The sequence below is a fragment of the Micromys minutus genome, assembly GCF_963924665.1.
Source record: "Micromys minutus genome assembly, chromosome: 17".
NCBI lineage: Eukaryota > Metazoa > Chordata > Mammalia > Rodentia > Muridae > Micromys > Micromys minutus.
In genome coordinates, this window is record NC_137952.1 from 53,392,266 (window position 1) to 53,413,893 (window position 21,628).

The 21,628-nt window shown below is 43.9% G+C and overlaps 2 protein-coding genes across 3 annotated transcripts; both read left to right on the forward strand.

The window, feature by feature from the left end:
* The first annotated feature begins 914 nt into the window (after positions 1 to 914).
* Positions 915 to 3,924, forward strand: NXT1 (nuclear transport factor 2 like export factor 1). Of its 2 annotated transcripts, none has more exons than XM_080931544.1 (2): positions 915 to 1,082; positions 3,238 to 3,924. In XM_080931544.1, the coding sequence occupies exon 2, from the start codon at positions 3,296 to 3,298 to the stop codon at positions 3,716 to 3,718; it is 423 nt and encodes a 140-aa protein (XP_080787670.1). In that variant the 5' UTR covers positions 915 to 1,082; positions 3,238 to 3,295; the 3' UTR covers positions 3,719 to 3,924. The 2 variants fall into 2 exon arrangements, with proteins under 2 accessions (XP_080787670.1, XP_080787671.1); XM_080931545.1 differs by lacking the exon at positions 915 to 1,082 and adding an exon at positions 1,444 to 1,467.
* Positions 3,925 to 9,753: 5,829 nt separating this feature from the next.
* On the forward strand, positions 9,754 to 21,202 carry GZF1 (GDNF inducible zinc finger protein 1). The gene is made up of 6 exons (XM_080931376.1): positions 9,754 to 9,785; positions 12,072 to 13,446; positions 15,641 to 15,735; positions 17,132 to 17,299; positions 18,373 to 18,530; positions 19,055 to 21,202. Exons 2-6 carry the CDS (start codon positions 12,089 to 12,091, stop codon positions 19,394 to 19,396), a joined length of 2,121 nt encoding a protein of 706 aa, XP_080787502.1. The 5' UTR covers positions 9,754 to 9,785; positions 12,072 to 12,088; the 3' UTR covers positions 19,397 to 21,202.
* Positions 21,203 to 21,628: the final 426 nt, after the last annotated feature.

A 21,628-nucleotide genomic window follows, 5' to 3' on the forward strand; every position in this document is an offset into this window, starting at 1 on the left:
CTCCCTTAATAACATGAGCATAAGGAGCCAAGAGGTTGCTAACAAAATGCAGATTAAAGTACTTAATTGAATACAGCCACACTTCCAAATGGCTCTCCCAGCAGGGCCGAAGCAGCAGAAAACCGGGTCTCAGGAAAGTTAGCTTTTTGGGTTTTGTTACACGCCGCAGTTTCCCAAGTTCCTATAAGAAATGGTTCAGTTCTTATGCTTAGTATCTGGACTGCTTCAGACTAACCAAAATGCTGCACCTAAAGTGACAGGGATCAGTACCAGCAGGGAACTCAATTTGCACCGCATAGAAAGTCAACTGTCATTGTTTGTTCCTTCCCCCGCATCTTGGACCTTAATTCTTCTCTTTTGACTAAAATTTTATCTTTCTTGTAAATTAATCTGCATGTCAACTATAAGTAGCTTCGCCTTAGAAAGGGTGCGCTCAACTAAGACGATTGACCACACAGGACTTCCATAGACGTTCTCAGAGTTAGCCTTCACTGGGGTTCCTACCCTGCGGGCGTCTAAGTGCTTGCTGGGTTCAGTCCAAAGCCTTACTGAAGCCATGCTGCTGTCTCCCTAGACAGGCTCACAGTGGAGCTCCACGCTGAAGCTCCATAAGTCTCCACAGGAACAGAGACTGAAGAGGGAAGCAAGATCCAGCGGAGAAGGACGTTTCTCACCCACCAAGCCTTCTACAGCTAAGCGTGCTGACTCCACCCTCTCCACACCATCCAATCAGAGCTACCTCAACCGGATATTTTAGAATCGTGACTACCCCGGAAGCCACACTATCTTTGAGGCCACACCTAGGCGGAGCGAGGCTTTCTACTCGCTCCCGTAGGTGCCGGTCGCGGGGAGGCGGGAGCCGGCGGGAACGGAGACGTTAGCGCCTGCGCAGAGTGCAACTCGCGGCGCGCGGGAAGCCGCTACCGGCACTTAACTGCTCCCCGCCTCCTGGACGTCGGCTCCTCAGGCGGAGCCTCTGAGAGGAAGCGGAGAACAGGAGAGAAACTCTTGTGGCCCGGGACCGCGGCCGGGGCGGGACCCGGGACCGAGTCGCCTTGGCGACGCTGACCGAGACCAAGCAGGTAAGTGGGCGCTTCTGCCCGGCTGTGCGCTAGCCGTCGGACAATGCCGTGGGACCAGGGACCTCTTTTCTTAGGCTCAATAAGACTTGGGTGTTGTCCCCCCCCCACGTGGTGTCTCTGCCTCCTGGCATCAGGCTTTTATATGTGCAGACTGGTGGCGGCGAGTTTGCTGTATCTGGAGGAGAGCAGCAGTTTGGAGCCGGGGGATGTAAGAAGCGACCCCGGCTGGAAATGAGGCCTGGGGCACGGCTGCCGTTGTCTGGGTTCCAGCTCCAGAAAACTACAGTATAAACCACGACAGTGGAGCATCTTTCTGGCTCTCACCCTACTATGTTTCGGTCTTACTGTTCTCTCCTGAAGTGAGAAAGACGACCAGGTTCTTTGGGTAGGGGTGATCATCTTTTTGGGGAGGGGGCGTGACCAATGTGAGGTGGTTGGACAGAGAAATATAGTTATCAGGGAGAACATTGCTAAGCCAGCATCCCTAGAGCTGTTTTCATATAGAACTGCTTTCAAAAATCCTAGAACTTAGTAAGCACGGCGTTGACTTCCCTGCTTTCCTAGAATGAAACAAACCACGACTGTAACCTCTTTTTGTAAAGATGTTACAGTGATTTGTGAATGGTGATTGGTTTCCTAAACTTACCGTAACTACTAAGCAAATACACTTGAGATTGATTGTTGAGTCTGAGAACATTGGAGAGATTGGAAAGAGCAATATCAAGCTAGCTCCGAATTGCTACTCTGTCGAATCATCGTTCATAAACTGATAGAAAAGGAAAAGTTGGGCACACCTTTATTCCCAGCACTGGAGGCAGAGTCAGGCAGATCTCGGAGTTCAAGGTCAGCCTGGTCTACCTACCTGGAAGAGCCAGAAATACATAGACCCTGTCTCAATAAAATAACAAAGGCTCTTGAAATGGGGGGGGGGATGTGTTCACAACTTAATAAAGTTTTAAGCTTACTCTGTGGAAAGCCTGTTTCTGGAACTGGCAAATAATATAAATTACTTGTGCCCACTATTTTCAGTAATACTGTTCAGTACTCGGTTCTTTAAAGAGGAATTTTTCAATCATAGAAAAAACAGTCACAACTGTTATGAAAAAAAACAAACTTGCTTATGTGTTGGAACTTTAATGTTTTTAGGGAATTGTGAGCTTTCAGATTCTCCCTGAGGATCTGTCTGGATTCTAGAGCCTTTCTGCTATGGTGTCAGGGCTCCTCTGGTCTTACATGGTGGGCATTAATGCTAAAGACATAAATAAGGACTTATAGGGGTTGTAAACACTATCCTTTACTCTGAGAAACACACCATTCCCTATATCTTCTGGGTCCTTGTTGGGTTAGTCCATGGCAGTCTTTTTCCCAGACGGGCACCTGCTCTCCCTCTGCTGTCCTTTGTTGGGTCAGTAACCACCTATCTTCAGCATGAGCCACTGTTTTTTACTAAGATGAGCCACACTCTGGTTTCCTAGGGGCAGTCACACCTATCCGAGCTTTCAGGAAAGAATAATCTTTAGGTATCAAATGTACTCTAATAATAAAATGTATTATTTTAAAACCTTAAAACCCATTGTAAGGTGAACATATCAGACTTTTTTTTTGGGACAGGTTTACTATTTAATATAGCCCACATTGGCCTAGAATTTCTGTATCAGTTTCTCCAGTGTGTCTCACCACTCCTGGCTTAAACTTCCTTAGTGCTGGATGTGTACTGTCTAGTTTAATTTTCTGTTTTTTTTTTTTGTTTTTGTTTTGTTTTTGTTTTGTTTTGTTTTGTTTTTTTGAGGAAACTGAGGAGTAGAAAGATTAAATAGGCAATCATTTCTGGGCTGGATGTTTTTGATCCTAGATATATAATCTCTTGACCTTTAAAATAAATAGGCAAGAGTCTGAGCCTGAAGTCATCTGCCTGTAGTATGTAAATGTTATGAAAATTAGAGTTGGGAGCTAGATGGGTCAGTAGGTAAAGGTGCTTGCTGTCAAACCTAATGACCTGAGTTTTTGATTCCTAGGACCCACATGAACCATGGCATGTACCAACTCATATGCACACAAATACGATTTTAAAAATTAAAACTTGAAACTTTTTTCAGGGCAGAATAGATTTTGATATTCACTTGTGTGTGTTCGCTTTACCTTTGCTGTCCTACAGTCCCTGGATCCCTAAGGAGGAGGCATTCTGGCAGAGGCCTCTGGCAGCAGAACCAGAGATGGCATCAGTAGATTTCAAGACCTATGTGGACCAGGCCTGCAGAGCTGCAGAGGAGTTTGTCAATGTCTACTACACTACTATGGATAAGCGGCGGCGGCTGCTATCCCGCCTGTACATGGGCACAGCCACTTTAGTATGGAATGGAAATGCTGTTTCAGGACAAGAATCCTTGAGTGAGTTTTTTGAGATGTTGCCTTCCAGTGAGTTCCAAATCAACGTGGTAGACTGCCAGCCTGTCCATGATGAAGCTACACCAAGCCAGACTACAGTCCTTGTGGTCATCTGTGGAACAGTGAAGTTTGAGGGCAACAAACAGCGGGACTTCAACCAGAGCTTCATCTTGACTGCTCAGGCGTCACCCAGTAACACAGTGTGGAAGATAGCAAGTGACTGCTTCCGGTTCCAGGACTGGGCCAGCTAGTGGGGCTCTTGGCTTTGACCAGCTCTGCAGAGAAATGCCAGTCTCAAATCTCAGGATGTGGAGAACACAAGTTCATTTTTGTTGTCACGGCGGCACTGCAAACTGGATGTTTGATTCCTAGAAACCCCTTTCCTGGTTCCATACTGGTTTGTCATAGTTGCCTTTTAAAAGTAGTAAACTTTCTATTTTTCTACTTACTCAGTAGAGACCCCATTTCTGGAAATTGACAAATAAATATGTTGCTTCTCTGCCTGATATGTCTAAATATTGAGAAAGATGAAGGTATGTGAAAGGCAGAAAATAAGAGGAAGCACCTATAGATGTGGGAAGCTGAGCTCCTACTCTAGGGTGAACTTGAGGGATCCAAAACTGTGAGTGAACATTGAAAATTGCCTGAACCCCCCCCCCCTCACATATATGCACCTGACAGTTGGCTTTGCCCTTGATATCTGAGATGGAAGTTAGTGATAAATTGGAAGAATTAGCTGGCGGTTAAAGTACTGCTCCTACCAGAAGCACAAAGGTTGGGAGGGAATGTCGGAAGCTATAACTACAAAAAATCCACCTAAAACTTTTTCAGTCTAGTTGTCACTTGATTTGACATGTGATTAGGTTCTAGCCAATGAATCAGAAGCTGGTTAATTGAAATGTGAATTTTATGTCAATACCCTCACTTCTCTCTGGCTGCTAGACCAACTGGTCATGCCTTCATCTTGGGCTACAAGACAATCTGGCCTTTCCCAGAGTAGCCCTAGTCCATTTAGGTTATTACCTATGTCTTGGCCTGTCACACCCATGAAATGGAAGCTCCAAAGCCACATCTAGAGTACTCAAACCAATCCTGCAGACTTGGTGAGAAGGTGAGAGTCAGACATTCAAGCCGAGATGCTACTAAAAGTGAGGTTTCCATCATGCTGGACCGACCAAGATCCTGGAACACAAAACATAGCCCTTTCCATAGGGAAGAAGAGTGGAAGAAATAGTTTCTGAGTATTAAATATCACACACTCACCCAAGGGTGACCTTGGTACAAATGCCCTGAAGTCAAAAGAATTAAATTCTTTAAACTCTACCCTAATTATCCAAAACAGCTAAAACAGAATGATGTTGACCTCTAGGTTCCTAATTTCCTGCCGCTCGAGGATGTTTGAACCTGAATTAACATGGTTCTCAAACCTTTGCTCAGTATCTGTTCCACATCCCACCCTCATTTCTCTGCTGCTATAGTCCTCAGACCCTCTGCCCTGTCACAACCCACCTTTTCCTTTGCTGTTCTTGCCTACCCCTACCCTACCAGAATGCACTCCACACAGGCCATAATCAAACACTGCTGTCAACCCTAGGTGGCCCCAGCACACACAAGAACCTGGAGAGTACTCAGTAAGAAAAGGTTCCCTTTTCTGTGACAGCCAGGGTGGGTTCTGCTCTAACCTCTTGCTTTAACAAAGACAAGATTTTTATGTTTTTGCCGCTGCCTTGTTGGAAAAGTGGAAATGGTCTAACAGGATAAAATTAGTTAATTCTTTGCCAAGTTTTCCTTACTCTCAGCAGTGATAGAGACATATTAAGGACAGAAAAGTCTTATTTTCAAACTCCTAAGTCTCTAGGTAGACATCTGTTTGACTCCTGCCTCCCCAAGCCCCATGCTCTGGTTAGATGGATTCCCCAAAAGAAACTGAGTAAACTGTAGGGCTGGACCTTGGGGACCAGGGTGGACAGACTTAGGGGCTGGAGATGGGTCGGCTCATAAGAGCACTTACTGCTCTTGCAGATAACCTGGGTTTAAGTTTCTTGCATCTACATGGTAGTTCAGTTGTTTGTAACTCAAGTTCCAGGAGATCTGATGCCCTCTGTAGTCTCCATGTCCACCATGCCCACAAGTGGTGCACAGACAGACATGCAGGCAAAACATGCATACAGTAACGTTAATTTTTGTTGAAAGTGGACAAGCTTGATCCTGATCCAGAGGCTGTGACATCTTCTGGTGGACCTTAGCCAGAAGAAAGCTGGTAGCATAGGCCTAGCCAATCTAGAGTAACCATGGAGTCGATGGGGGGAGGGGTAGGATCCTACTGTCTGGACATCATCTGGTCCATCTCAGGATATACCATATTCCTAGCACTTGTGAGGCAGGATCTACCATCTACAGCTCACTAAGGTTTGTGAGGGAACAGCACAAGAGACCAGTGGGGTCATGCTTTGCTAATCACAGCACAGTGAGTAGAAACAGTAAGTACGGCAAGTGGTGCTTCCAAGATGGGGGTCTCACAATGTTCCCCAGGCTGTTCTGGAACTCAGGCTCACATGTTCCTTCTGACTCTCCTCATGGAGTAACTAGGGTCTATTGACACATGCAACTGCACCCATGGTCTTGGTATTAGAAAAGTGTCTTTCTGTCATCAGTAAGATTTGTCTTAAGAGTATTACCAATTTTACCAAGTTTTCAAACAAACATCTTGTGTCATTGATTTTTCTGTTTTCAGTTTAGTTGGCTTCTGCTGTGTTTTTTCCTTCCTCATGCTTATTTCAGTCTTTAAAAAAAATTCTTCCATTGAAAGTGCTGAGATTAGATTATGCTACCACGCCTGCCTGGCTGACAAATAGTTATCACAAGCATCCTTTGTGATATGAAGAGTGACAACTCTAAATGTCCACTGATAATATTTTCTAAATCACAATGTTGTCACAAGGGATTATTTGTGCAGTCTTAAGAATAAAGAACAGACCTTGTAGTGTGATTTATATGACATATTTGTGTTTGGTAATCAGAAAAGCATAAACTTTGTAGAATGCACAAGCATTTCAAGGACCACTCAAGGCATGTTGCACTATTTTCTGCTTATCATTGTCAAGGTAATTGATTTGTGAATGGAAAATGAAATTAGGGTAGGTATGAAAATTCTAGAAACATAAATCAAAAATTAAAGACATGTTCTTCTCACACTGGCTTCTAGAATTTCAATGTTTAACGTAGTGGAAAGGAGAGAATTGACTCCTACAAGTTGTCCTCTGATCTTCCCAACATACGATCCTCTTCCAAGGTAATTAAACGAAAGAGACTCCTCTAATGTGTTTAAAGAGTCAGAAATGAAGCCTTTTTTATTGCGTTTGGGTTTTGGAATCTGCAAGAATATTTCAACGTAGGCATGGAAACAGCTTTAAAAAAGCGCACCCCCCACCCCCGTGATTACCAAATGCACTTGTGAATAATGGTTAAAGATGGAGTGTATATGGGGAAGGTGAGCGGTTAAGTAATAATGTACCCAAATTTAAAGCAGGTAAAGACTTGTGGCCTGTTAAAACTGAACTTGGACTGGCCCATAATTGACTCACTGGAAAGTAATGTCACTGGCTGGATTTGGGGGCCTGGGAACCGCACAAGAAAAGCCGCCCACGACCACGCCGCGTGGTTTCCCCGTCAACACCCACGCCCGACTTGTTCTCATTCTCCGCGCAGCCGGGAGGCTCCAGCACGACCGCGTAGTAGAAGTGGCTGTTCGGCTTGGAGAGAATGTCATAGGACCGCAGAGCCTCTCACTTCTATGCTAAGAGCACCATAGCACCAAACCTTTAGGACAGGGGGTGTCAACGTCATCATCCCGCGACCACCCAGAACCAATTGCAAGGCGGTTTCCCGGGAAACTCAGTGGCAAGCCAAGAGACCAGGTCCGCAGCTGAGTCCCCTAGTGTGAGGGACAAAGCGCTGCCGGGCCTGGGAGGCTGTACCAATCAACCGTGGGTGCGTGCAATAGAGACCGTGGCCCAGTTTGTTTAATGTTCCAGAATTTGACCCTACTCATATTCTAATGAGAATTGTCTAGTTACATTCTTTTTTCTGCTGGTGATTTCTTGTTGATTTGGGCGAGCTTCTTTGAGGTCTGTCTTGTTTTACCAGTCCCTTGGCACAGGATGTATATGGGTCAGATATGTAGTTCTAAAACCCAGGATAATCTGAAGAAGGTTAAGGCAATGACTTACTGAGGGGAAATGGAAGGTCAGCAGAGTCAGCAGGAGTCTGAGACAAAGTACAGGGGACACAAATGAAAGTGGTGATCAGGATCTCATAAAGACTTTAGTTGCTTTAGTGTAGAAGAAACTATGTGATAGAATTAATGTTACAAAAGATTTATTAAGAGATTTCAAAGAAGACAGGTGGAATTTAGCTAGAGGAGCTACCTCCAAAACACCCTAAAGTAGTAGTACACTAACTAACCAGGCCTGTTAGAAGAAAAAATTAGGATGTTAGGATGCAAATGTGTATTCACCACAATGGCCAGCCCATTAGGTCCATTGCCAAAGACATTCCTCTAACAGGCAGCTCAAGGCGGGAGCAGGGCAGGGGACAGTGCAAGGTTACAACCATCTTTAAGTCCAGGTCTGCCGTTAAGTTCCCTGGGTAACAACTATTTGACCCCCTCCCACCCCCCAAATAAACAAACAAACCAAAAAAGAAGCCCTACTACAGCAAAACTGGTGTGCTTAAAATAATTCTGACAAAATGTTATTTCTTTGCTGTGTAAATCTACTATTTGCCTAAGCAGCTTAGACTTTCAGTCTCCTTTCTCTGTTTAAATGTTCAAAGTGCAACCTGGGGCCAGGACCCAAAAGGAACTTAAGGATGAAAGCGTATGTAAAATGCATATGCCTAAGGTAAGCTAGTAAAATCTTCCTTTGGTTTGGGCCTTAGCCCTAGTTGGCCAGGCACTTTAGTAAAGAGCTTTTCCTTCATTAATCTCTAAATGTGCAAACTGATTTTTCTCTATAATACCTTTGTGGGCCTAAGGACTCAGTGTTTTCTAGCAAGTGTACTTTATGATACAAATCCATTAAGAATATGAAGAGTAGAGCTTGTGGGCTACATACATACTATTGGGAAATAGCTTCACATCCTGAGAAACTGAGCCAGGCAATACTGAGTAATAGCCCCTAGTCACAAAAAATTGCTTAGTTCCTTCCAGATTTTTCAGCTTTACCTGCAGAAACAATACACCTGTGTACCAAAAGACTCACCCTGATTCAAGTTAAATGACGCAGGGGGTCGGGAGCGGGCATTAAGAGGAGAGTGTGAGCACACGCATTTCAGGTAGCTACCCACCGATGTGTGTGGATTTATATGTAAGTGTTGCAGCTCTGAAGTTAAACACTTGCCCTATGGAAATGTCACAACTCTGCTCTGCTGGCAAAAGTAAGAGTGTAACAGTTCTCTTCTGTGCTCTAGGGAAAGTGTTAAACAGTTCACTGCACAGCAAACCTCACAGCAAAGTTGAAGGAGCTATCAATCTTGGGGGCATTTCTAGTTGATATAGCCTGCCACGGCCTAGAGAAAGACAGAGGCCGGTTAGTTTTCTAGAAGATTACGTACATACCAAAGGGAGGAGAAAGCACTATTTCGCTAAATTAAATGCTCAAAGAAGTGACCAGAAACCTTCTATTTTCAGCAAGAAGAGGTCTAGCTAGCTGGTGGCAGTAGGGAGGCAACTTGGTAAAGCTTTAGCAGTAGGTGGAAGCATGATCAACATTTACCAGGAACAGCACGTGTCAGGCTGGGCTTCCAAATGACCAGATTTTAATTAAGATCAAGGGTGGGATTTAGAGCGGAAGAATCCAAGGAATACAAAGCTGCGTCAGCCTTCCCATCCCACCTAGACCGTGCCCTACGCCAAGACTTGGTCCACCGCAGCACTCGGGAGGGCTTGAAAATTCAGCTTCCAGCAACCAGAATGCCAAAACGAAGCAGCTGCGCGGCAGGAGATAGTCCCACCTCGGCAAATAGCTCCGCCCCCATCCATTAGTGTCTTCTGCGCAGGCGTGGCCTTCGAGAGCCGCTGGTGGTAAATCCGGGATCTGCTAGTTCGTTCCCCTGCCCAAGCTCACGTAAGATCACGTAACTCAACGGCCGGAACCGCCTCTGCAGCTGGAGGTGCGCGCGCAGCGCCTTCCTAGCCTGCGGGGGCGGGCCCATTAAGGGGCGGGGCGCGCTCGTGGCGACCAATCCGCGGACCCTACTGTTCTCTGTTTCTGCGGGCCTGGGCCAGAGTACGGGTCCCGCGGAGGCACTGGCTGAGAGGTGAGCGTGCTGCTGAATGGTCTGTCTTCTGTCCCGTGGAGCTGCGGGCTTTGGGGATGTAGGCACAGGGCGGGGGGTCGGAGGACGGCGTCGAGACAGGTCGAAATGTCCAGGCAGGCTGGACCCTTTCGTCTCTGAAGGCCGGAGGAAGGGCTGGACCTTGGCCGCCAGAATTCATTCTCCTTGAGGCTTTGGAAGATCTTCAGTGGTCCGGCACTCGGGGTGGCCAAGGTGGGGCCAGAGGTGGTGCAGTCAGAGAGGCTACAAACACCGGCCTTTATTCCCTGCCTGAGAGCCAGGATTCCTGTAGAGTGGGCAGACTGCGGAGAGCAGCGTCTCCTGGAGGCCTGGCTTGGGAGTCCCGACCTCGGGACTACTGGGCGACCTTGGTGAGGAGGCTAGGCCCACCCAGAGAAGGCCGAATGCCACTGAGTTGGTGTCACCAGAACTCAAATAGCGGCTCGCTACGACCGGTGTCTGCCCCCATGGGAGGTAAACGGGGAAATCTGCTCAGTGCCTTCTTGGTTAATGGTGAGGTTGCTGCCATATCTCCTGGAAGGACTTCGAGTTCCCTTGAGGGGCCAGGGCGAGGTGTAGAAAATCAGGGACCGGAGACTCAGAAGAGTAGTGCCTTTTGTCGCTGTCATATCAGTATTTCCTTTAAGCTTCCTCGGTAGGTAGAGTTTCTTGTTGAGTCCCCCTTTAGTCGACACGGTATTCCACAGGTACTGAATTTTCAATTGTGTTCCCTAGGTTCCCCCACCCCGTTTAAGACTGGAGATTGTGGGTAGTGGTCTCTTGAATGAAATGGAGAGACAATTGCAGGTCCTGGTAGACGCCTGGAATCCAAGGTGGTGTCTAGAGTCTGGTGAAGGAGACCCAGGAGTGCTCTGGAGGATGGAGACTTGGAAACCCACATGAGCCTGGAAAGGATAGTTAGATTCAGGGACAGAGAGAGAACTCTGAGAAGGGTCTACAAAGCAGAAGTCTGGAGTTCCAGACAGGAATCTTGGGGGATATGGCAACTGCAGGGGAAACATATTTCATTTGGTGAAGCTGGGGTTGAGGGGAGTGTTGACAAACTATAGTTGAACTAAGACAGGGTCACGAGGCTCAGGTTCAAGATACCCGTCAGTTAGTTAACCAGTTATCTTACTGGCTTGTCAACTGTAAGATGTAAGATGAGATGTCCTTTACAGGTGTGTAGGAAGCCCACAGTGAGCCAGCAAATGCCAGGCAAGTTGGAAGTGTTTGCTATGTTGTGCTCCGTAAAGCCTCAGGATAGCTGGGTCTTCCAAGAGGAAGAAATGAATGTTCAGAGAAGCTTCTAATCTGCTCAAGGTAACACAATTTATAAAAGCTCTGGAACTTAATTATTTCAGGAGAGCAACTCAATTTACCAGGTGTTTAAGGACATTGCAAATGAGGATAAGTTTTGAGCTATTTTTCTAGGAAGTACTCACTGTTTTCAGTGCTTAAAAGGGATTATCAAATAACTATTTCTTGCTCAAAAAAATCAGATGTAAATTTTTCTATGTCTTTGGAATATGTCTTTGAGTAGATTAGAAAATAACCTTGATAAGCAAATTACTGCCTTAATGAGTTTCACTAAAGGTGAACTAACCATTTATGCTTATCACTGGGGGAAGGCTTGCCAGTATTGTTTTTATGAGAATATTTCTCATGAAAGCCTTTCTGGAGCTTTAGAAACTGCTAAGAAGTGAAGTGTAATTGGACTCTGTTCTATATGTGGGTTTTGTTTTTTAAAGTTTCATTTTGTTTTTAATAATATGTGTATGTCTTTGTTGGGGTATGTGCAAGTGAGTGCAGGTGTCTGAGAAGTCAGATCCTCTAGAACTAGGGTTAGAGGCAGTTGTGAGTCATCCAGTGTGGGTGCTAGGAATTCTCCAAAACGTGGGTTTTCTGCAAAAACAGTACATGCTCTTCTTAACTGCTGAGACATCTCTCCGACCCTGTCTTTGTGTTTTGATTGTTGTTGTTTTGAGATAGGGTCTCATATAGTTCAGACTTCCCTCAAAGTTGCTGAGATTGGATTTGAACTTGTCTTCTTGTCTCTACCTTCTAAGTACTGGGATTGTATCTGGCAATGTTGGTTATAGATGCATGCTACCACTTTCAGCTGTGATTTGAATCTTTCAATGAGAAAAGTTGATTGAGTTTGTTACTATTTATAGTCTCAAGAACTAATGTAACTCATAATATCAAGCCCTTTTCTTTAAGGATTCTTCATGTGTGAGCTAATTGATTTTGTTTTTGTTTTTAAAGCTGTTTTTAGAAGAAAGATGGAAAGTGGCACCGTTTTGCTGGAATCCAAATCTTCACCACTGAACCTTCTGCATGAGATGCATGAGCTCCGCCTCCTGGGCCACCTGTGTGATGTCACTGTTAGTGTAGAGTATCAGGGTGTCCGTGAAGACTTCATGGCCCATAAAGCAGTGCTTGCAGCCACCAGCAAGTTTTTTAAGGAGGTGTTTCTGAACGAGAAGAGTACAGACGGCAGCAGGACTAATGTTTATTTGAATGAAGTTCAGGTTGTTGACTTTGCTTCATTTCTGGAATTTGTCTATACTGCCAAAGTGCGGGTAGAAGAAGACCGTGTGCAGCAGATGCTAGAAGTGGCTGAAAAGCTAAAGTGTTTGGACCTGTCTGAAACATGCTTGCAGCTAAAGAAGCAGATGCTGGAGTCTGTCCTTTTGGAATTGCAGAATTTCTCTGAGTCTCAGGAGGTTGAGGCCAGTGGTGGCCCCCAGGTGAGTGTGACTCTGAGCTCCAAAGCAAGTGTACCAGGGGAAGATGCTCACTCCAATGGCCTTGTAGATTCCTCTGACTATCCAATAGAGAGAATGGGCAATGGCCTCTCACCAGAAACGCCATCCAAGAAGTGCAAGGAGAAACTAGACAAGAAGAAAGATGTAGCTAAGCCTCCCTTCCCTAAAATCAGAAGAGCAAGTGGGAGGCTGGCTGGAAAAAAGGTGTTTGTGGAAATCCCTAAAAAGAAATATACAAGAAGGCTCCGAGAACAGCAGAAAAGTGCTGAGGAAGCTGCAGAGAATGACAAGTGCCCTCAGGACCAAAGCCCAGACAATGAGAGGATGGAGGCCGAATCGGCTTCCAAAAGTGAGGCTTGCCTGGCTAGTGTGGAACTGGAGGAAAGCATGCAGAAAGTGGAGGGGGAGAAGGAAGAGGAGGAAGGGAAGAACAAGGAGGAGAAGAAGAAGAGTAACTTCCAGTGCACAGTTTGTGACAAGGCTTTCCTGTATGAGAAGAGTTTCCTGAAACATATCAGGTACCACCATGGTGTGGCCACCGAAGTGGTATACCGATGTGACACCTGTGGCCAGACCTTTGCCAACCGCTGCAACCTGAAGAGCCACCAGCGCCACGTGCACAGCAGCGAGCGCCACTTCCCCTGCGAAATGTGTGCAAAGAAGTTCAAGCGCAAGAAAGATGTGAAACGGCATGTGCTGCAGGTGCATGAGGGTGGTGGCGAACGGCACCGCTGTGGCCAGTGTGGCAAAGGCCTGAGCTCCAAGACTGCTCTGCGGCTGCATGAGCGCACACACACGGGCGACAAGCCCTACGGCTGTACCAAGTGTGATGCCAAGTTCTCACAGCCCTCAGCGCTGAAGACCCACCTGAGGTGCGGCTACCTGGGAATGTTGCTATGTGGAACAGGGCTGACCTGCATGTGGGGATGTGGGTTCCTAAGTGCTAACCTGCACTGGGCAGTTGGAGATAGCTTTAGGACTTAAACCAACATCTAACTTAAAACAACAAGATCTATCTTTGTAGATCTTCATTTCCCCACTGGTGCCATCTAGGACTTGGGAAATTGAGGCAACTCTTAATCCTCTTTGGAGGTAGAAGTAAGGGAAATGGCTCTTCAACTCAGAGAATCTTTGGCCTCTCCTCCCATGTATAGAGGCCAGGGCACATCAGAGCCCTCCAGAATTATGAGTGCTGTGTGCCTGGCCTCATCCATAGTGGCCTGAGGTCTTAAGTAAGGCACTCTGTACTCGAGCTTTTCTTGACTCAGTTCTATTGAAGTTCTGTGAAATCATATGTAGTGCTGTAGGATACTTCCCTAGTGGTCTTTCAGTTTTCAGGGCTTGGAAATTGCCATTCAATGGCTGGTCTAAAAATTAGGATCTAAGAATCAAACAACACTTTCTAACTTTTTAAAAAAGATGTATTTATTTTTATTTTATGTATATGGTGTTTTTTCTGAATATATGTTATGTGTACCATGCAAGTGCCTGGTGCCCTAAGATGTTAGGATGCAAATGTCAAATACCCAGGAACTGAAGTAACCAATGGTTGTGAGCCATGTGTGGGTGCTGGGAACCAAAGGCTGGTCCTCTGCAAAATCAGAAAATGTTCTTAACCACTGAGCCATCTCTTTAGCCTCTGAATGATGCTTTGTAATTGTATGCAGATTGTAGGTGGATGATGAGTTTTGTTTAGTTTAGTTTTGTTTTTTTGAGACAGGGTTTCTCTGTGCAGCTTTGGCTTTCCTGGAACTCACTCTGTAGACCAGACTGTTTTTGACCTCATAGAGATCTGCCTGCCTCTAAGCTCTTGTATTTAAATTTCCTTACAGTTTTTTCTTTGTCATTGTTTTAAACCAGGGGGTTCTCAACCTGTAAGCTGTAGCTCCTTTGAGGTTGAAGGACCCTTTTATAGGGGTCATATATTAGATATTTGCATTACAACACATAACAGTAGCAAAAGTAAAATTATGAAGTAGCAACAGCAATGATATTGTGGTTGGGGGTTCACCACAACATGAGGAAATGTTTTAAAGGGTTTCAGCATTTAGAAAGGTTGAGAATACTGTTTTAAACAGTATCGCACTTTGTAGTCCTTTGTTGGTCTGGAACTTGGCAGTGTAAGTTTGTGCTTGCTTTGAATTTTCAGACATGAGCCTGCTTCTGCCTCCCAAGTGCTGGTATCAAAGGCATGTGTCACATTATAGTTCTTAGTATATATGTTCTCATTCCAGACAAGCAGTTGAATTTTCTATTGTATTCTACCTTTGCCCTCCAAGACTATGGGGGTGAAAGCATGGTGGTTGTCATCTTTTAGTTTGCCTGAGTTCAAAGTACTTGTGTAGGAAGCACAAATGGCTGATTTTTACATCATGCTGGTTGTGAAACTGAAATACTTCTGTGTGGTTCTCAGCTATTTAAGAGCAGATTTTTCTGTTTAGACTGACTGGTTATGTTAGGAAATGACAGTAAAATATTTAACCACGTGGTTCTTGGTCAACAGTAATTCCTAAGGTTATTTCAAATGAGGAAGCTTTTCAAATATAAAGTGATACTCTTTTTTATTAAAATATATAAGGGCACAGTCTCTGCCTACTAGAGCCTCACAGCATAAATAAGACCTTGGAGAGATGTAGGAGCTCTCAGTGGGAAGTTCCACTCTGGTATATGGAATTAAGTGGAGATCTTTGGGTCTTGCTTAGAAACCTCAGTTGTGTTGGGATGTAGGGTAAACCCCTCTCCTGAGCTAGGGTTTGAGGGTTTGTCTTTTTTTTTTTTTTTTTTTTTTAATAGCCTTGGCCATTTTGGAACTTGCTCTGTAGACCAGGCTGGCCTCTAAATTAGGGATTTCATATCTGCCTCTGCCTCCCAAGTCCTGGGATTAAAGGTGTGTGTGCCACCATTGCTTGGTGTATGGTGAATTCCCGATCTGTTCCATTAGTCTTTTTTTTCCCCAGCACTCTTGGAGGAAATGGTTTTTGTATAGTACAGAAGAATATGGAAATTGTATTGCAAAGTGACCTTTGAAATATACCCTGAGTTATCATCTGAATGTTGTACTTTCAGAGTTCATACAGGGGAAAGACCTTTTGTCTGTGATGAATGTGGTGCAAGATTCACTCAGAACCACATGCTGATTTATCATAAAAGGTGCCACACAGGTAAATACCCACACTCTTGTGATTGACTGTCTTTTCTAGCTATAGAAGAAAACTACAGTTGCTTAATTAGAAGTTGGCATCCACCACAGCAGTACAGGTTACAGCTAGGCTTCAGCTTTTCTATATAGTAAGAAAGGATTACAAATGCATCTGCTTCTTGTAGTGTTGCTACTGTACATGTGGTCATGGTCTGTGCCACTAGGCACTAAAATGGAGCACACAAGTCTCAGATGTCTGACAAGCATTTAACAGTTGTAACCCTAAGTCCATTTTCAGGAGTCTATGCTAAACAATTATCTGACATATGAGGAAAGCTTGCTATGTTTAATAACAGAATCAGGAGCAACATAATGGGTCAACCACAAGAAAGTGTTTCCATAGGCTGGAAATTCATGCCCCAGCTCAAGATATGGCTCTCAGAGGAAGGACTCTTGAATTGCATGGGCACATCTGTGCTTTCATGAACAATTATGAATGGTCACAGTGCCAACTGTTGAAAACGTAGACAGAAACCAGGAGCAAATACTTACCTGATAATCATATTAGATATGACATTATCTCTATTTCTAAAAGTCTTTGTGATCGTTTACTATGGAGGAAAGTTTAAGTTTTTTATTCTGGTTCAGCATTGCAGTCCTATGGTTGAAAATTTTGATGTAAACTATGCAGGACAAAGAGCCTACTCTACCATTTTGTACTATATTTCTTCTCCCAGGTCTTCCTTTGCTTACATTTTTACCTCTAAGCATTCAACACAGGCCTCAGATTTAAGCACAGTCCAGACAAAGGAGGTGTGGACCATTTGTTCTGGAATACAGAACTCCATTGGAAGCTGTGGGGGAGGTAGTGTCACACAACATAGATTTAGAGTTGGTATATGACTATTAATGTATTAAAGCTTTATGAAAGCCAATGTTTTAATGTTAGTAAAATCCGGGACACAGCAGTTGATGGTGTAAGAACTTAACAAGAAGCGAGGCGTTGAAATTGCCTTGCAGTCCAGTGAAGTCGACTGATATTGCTAGCCTAGAAGCTACTGTGATCTTCCTCTCATTTTAACAGGGGGACTTTTAGTCTCATAAAGAGCAACAGAAACACTTGTTTGAAAATAATTCAACAGAATCCCGCAGTTGTAAAATTTTCCTATTTGCAGTAACTAAATTTCTTAATTTTAGCTGGCTGAACAGTAATCATTGATTCTTGTCCAAGGGAATGCTATTTGAATTTCCCAGGATATTCACACTTTAAGCAAGTAGCAAGAGAAAAGTATGTTTTATATTTCATTAGGAAGTGTTAGCTGCTTCTTGCCAGAGTATAAAGAGAAGACTAGCTCATTCTCCTCTGGTTGTTTTTAATGCTTCTGTTGTTGGTATTTTTCTCTCATCTTTTTCTGTAGGTGAAAGGCCTTTTATGTGTGAGACATGTGGCAAGAGTTTTGCTTCTAAGGAGTACTTAAAACATCATAATAGAATCCACACTGGATCTAAACCCTTTAAATGTGAAGTGTGTTTGCGGACCTTTGCCCAGCGGAATTCTCTTTACCAGCATATTAAAGTCCACACAGGTATGGTGGCGTAGTACCAGAGGAGAATTCAGTCTGGCAGGGAAAATAGTTCACAAGTGATAGTTTTATTAGAAAGGCACTTGGAGAATGTTGCTTTGGTGTTACTGTGGCCATAATAACTTCACAGGGAGGGTTGATAGTGGCTCAGAGTTTTCCAGGGTTCATTTCCTCAGAGTAGAGAAAGCATGGCCAGGTTTATGGCAGCAGGAACTTAGGAAGGTTCCTCACATTATGTTAAACCAGAGAAGGCTAGCAGGAATCAGTCCAGGTATGATCTTAACCTACTTCCAGGCCATCAGGAAGTAGCCAGTTCCATAAAGATCCCACAGCCTTCAAACTAGTGAAGGCTACAAACACTGTTCCCCATTTGAATACTAAAATGTTCTCACTTTCACTTTATCAGAACCAGAAACAGCCTATAAAGCAGCTCAGTAAGTAAAGGCACCTGCTATCAAGCCTAAGTGAGGATCTAAATTTAATCTCCAGGACCAACATGGGGAAAGGAAAGAAGCAACTCCCACAAGTTGTCCTCTGACCTCCACACATCAGGGCACTTAAGTCAACCATACACATATACACACAAAGTAAAGTTAATTAAAATATATGTAATTAGCCTGGAAGTAGTGGTGTAAGCCTTTAGTTCTAGTAGTTCTTGTACAGCAAGATTGGGGTTTATTGAAAGGGCACATGGCTTCCTGTGTCTGACAGCTCGAGTATGCATGCTTGTATGATCCACATCTTTCAGATACTACACGGGGCTAAAGAATGTTAGTGTACACATGTGCACACAAGCATGCTATTTGTTATTAGGACAGTTCATCACAATGGATAGTAAGTTTGTATTTCACTGACACAGTGTCAGCTGCACACACAGAACTGACCTACTGTTGGTACAGTTGTAAGCTCTTGGGATTATAGTGTAGTAAACTGGTGCCTCTGCCAGGTAGTCCTTGAGTCATTGTGATGGAACTTTCCTATGTGGGAGTGCTCCAACTACCCAGGTGTGCAGATGTGTATCCAGAGTTAAAAGTGGACTGGAGATGCCATTGAGTAGTTTCCTTCTCTTTGTTCAGGAGAGCGGCCTTATTGTTGTGACCAGTGTGGGAAGCAGTTCACCCAGGTGAATGCCCTCCAGCGCCACCATCGAATCCACACAGGAGAGAAGCCATACATGTGCAATGCGTGTGGACGAACTTTTACTGACAAATCTACTCTCCGGAGGCACACCTCAGTAAGTGATGGGTAGCCTGTTTGAAAACAAAGCCCTTCTGGTCTGTAGGTTGCTGACCCCAAATCTTTGTCATTAAATTATTTCAGTCCACAGGGTCAGAGGTGGTAGCAGGTTCTCTCCTTGGGTGTCCTGCAGTGACACCTAGCCAGTAAGGTGAAGGACCCCTATGGCCAAACCTATGCTAAACACTTCCAAGCAGTGGCTGCCAATCAAGGCAGAAATTTGGTAATTAGTACACAGATTTAAAAGTCAGGAAGATCTTTTGTTTCATTTTTAATATTTTCTTTTTGATTGATAAACAGTTCATCTGTTTTTGAGGCTGACAATGGATTTATGATTTTCCATCTCCGCCTCCTATGTGCTAGGATTGTTTTGTTTTGTCTTTTTTTTTAATGGTTGTGTGCCACAATGCCTGGCCCTAAAGAGAGCCTGTTGTTTTAAAAGATTCGTGTGTTATTAATAAGTATCTGTGAACTGGGAAATGTAGAGACACATGCAATGACTCTTGTTTTGTTTTTTTGTAGATACATGATAAGAATACACCATGGAAGTCTTTCCTTGTCATTGTAGATGGCTCACCCAAGAATGATGAAGCGCATAAGACAGAACAACCTGATGATGCATATGCATCCTCCAAACTTTCAGACAGATTACTATCTTTTGGTGAAAATAGCCATTTTAACAACTTATTGGAAGTCCAAGGCAACGTGCCTGCTGTGCAGGAGAACAGTTCTACAGACACTTCTTGCAAAGCAGTAGTGTCTCAGGAGACTCTGCTTACCACATCCATCAGTGCACTTGGTGAGCTGACTCCACAGACAGTCTCCATGCCTGCACACCTTCCCTCACTGACCAACATGGAGTGAGAACTTGAAGTTGTGTACCAAGCAGTCTGTAATTGCTGTATTCCAGGTGATGCCAGGGGATGAGGAAAGTCTGTGCAAAGATATAGGCAAGACTGGCCTTGCAGATTTCCCCAAACTTCCATGACATTGCACGTCTGTATCACACTTGAAGCTTTCCCATTAACATTCTGATCTGCATGATCTCAGTTTCATTTCATCAGGAAACATGGCAGTTAGCATAGCTCATTTAACCCTGGTGTAGCCATACATGTCAATCACACTTATGCTTGATTCCCTTGATGTCTAAACCACTGCTTGTCTTAATCACAGAGTACACAGCATTGCCCCAACTCGAGAAAGTGCTGTTTGTGGTCTCCTGGTCTCGCCATGCCTTATACTTCCATGTGTGTTTACTTCACTCTGGTCCCTTTAGGGTGTTTTTCTACAAAGTAGAACTGGGACCACTTATTTTCAGCTGTTTCTTCCTGAGATAAAAGCAAATAAGATTGATTCTGGAAAGCCTAGATGGGATGGGAGAAGTGGATGATTCCATTTGTTTCTATCCAACCCCCTTTTTGCAGGCACAAAAGGATGAATGGCAGGTGGAACATGATCAGTGTAGTACCTCAGCATGTGTGCAGGAAAGTCTGTCATAACATTCAACCTTGGATGAGCTGTTCAGTTTCATTCCCTAAATTGTATTATGTCAAAGCTGTCCTACCAAAGAATCTAGCAGACAGTTGTCTCTCTTTAGAAGTGTGGGAAATGAAGCCTAGGTGTCAGAGCATTTAGCTAGGCACATTTTTACAAATAGCAAGTGAGTGAGCCTGGCAAATCTTGAGTACTTTTCCCAGGCTTTCTAAATAAAGTCCAGAGCCTCCCAAACACCCATTTCCACAGTGGGAGATGACAGACTAATCACTGCTACAAATCCAGTTCTCTAGGAGCTAGAATCCAGAGCAGTGGTTCTCAATGACAGTGTCAGAAGTTGCCATAAACCATCAGACAACCCAAGATATTTAGTTATTATTCATAACAGTAGCAAAATTAGTTATGAAGTAGCAATGGAAATAACTGTATGGTTGGGAGTCATCACAACGTGAACTGTATTAAAGGGTTGCAGCATTAGCAGAGTTGAGAACCCACAATCTAGAGGGTCCAGAAGCCCTGGCATGTTCATACTTTTTTGCCTTAATAAGTGGATCATAAAGAACCAGGAATGCTGTTTCAAATGTTTCTTTGGCTTTCTCATGCTGAATTTTAATAATTGTTCAACAAATTTCATATGAAAAATGCATTTTATGGTACTTGTTATTCCTGATGTATGGTTGCATGGCCTAGGGTATGTGGACCCTGTGCCACCTGTGACCCTTAAGCATTAATTTTAAGAGCGCCTTAAAGGGGGAATTCTTATGCTTTTTGGTTGCATTTCCTCTCTGTTTTTAACTTACTAAACTTGCTGTGAGAACACTCTAAGGGAAAGACAATTAATGTTCACGGTGAAGACAAATGGAACTATGATAGAAACTGAGAGTTGTTACCCAGTGTTCACTTTGTGGCAATACCCTAAGTAGTTGGTGAGACCATCCAAAGGTGTTCCAGGTGCTGGTAATATTTTCCACTTGCTCTTGAAAGTTAGGGCTGAATTATTTCATATTTGGTTGTGACCTGGCAATTTAGTTGTGTTTTCAGACAAAAACAGAAGACTAGTGACTGGCACATGACCATTTTATCTGATTAGAGCAAGCCTGCCCAGTTGATATACTGTGCTATGGAAGAAAGTCATCTTGGTCAGAAGGAATTTAAACAATAGATTATTTTGTTACCTACTGGAAGAATTGTCTTGAATTTGTTTCTTTAGAAGTTCTAAATAAAATTGTTTAATGTGTTAATAAATGTTTGTTTTGTAAAAGTCCTAAATTTATTTACATTATGAGTTAGGGTAGGATCTATAGAAATAGATTCTTTTAATCTAATTTGTTTAATAGCATGAACATTAAAACTTCAAGTCAGGCTCTATAAACTTCTAGTTATACAGTCACCACAGATGATTTATTTATATTCTTGAAATCCACAGTGGCACACAGGAGAATGGCCTCCTCAGCAGTGGTCAGTGTTGACCTGGAGTGTAAGGCATAAGGGCTCTCCGCCCTTCTGCAATGCAGTCACAGCAGGCATCACTGAACACTTTGCGGTATATGTTTTTGTTTCTTCCCAGTAGAGGAAGGTGATCTTTAAGGACATAAGCCCTAG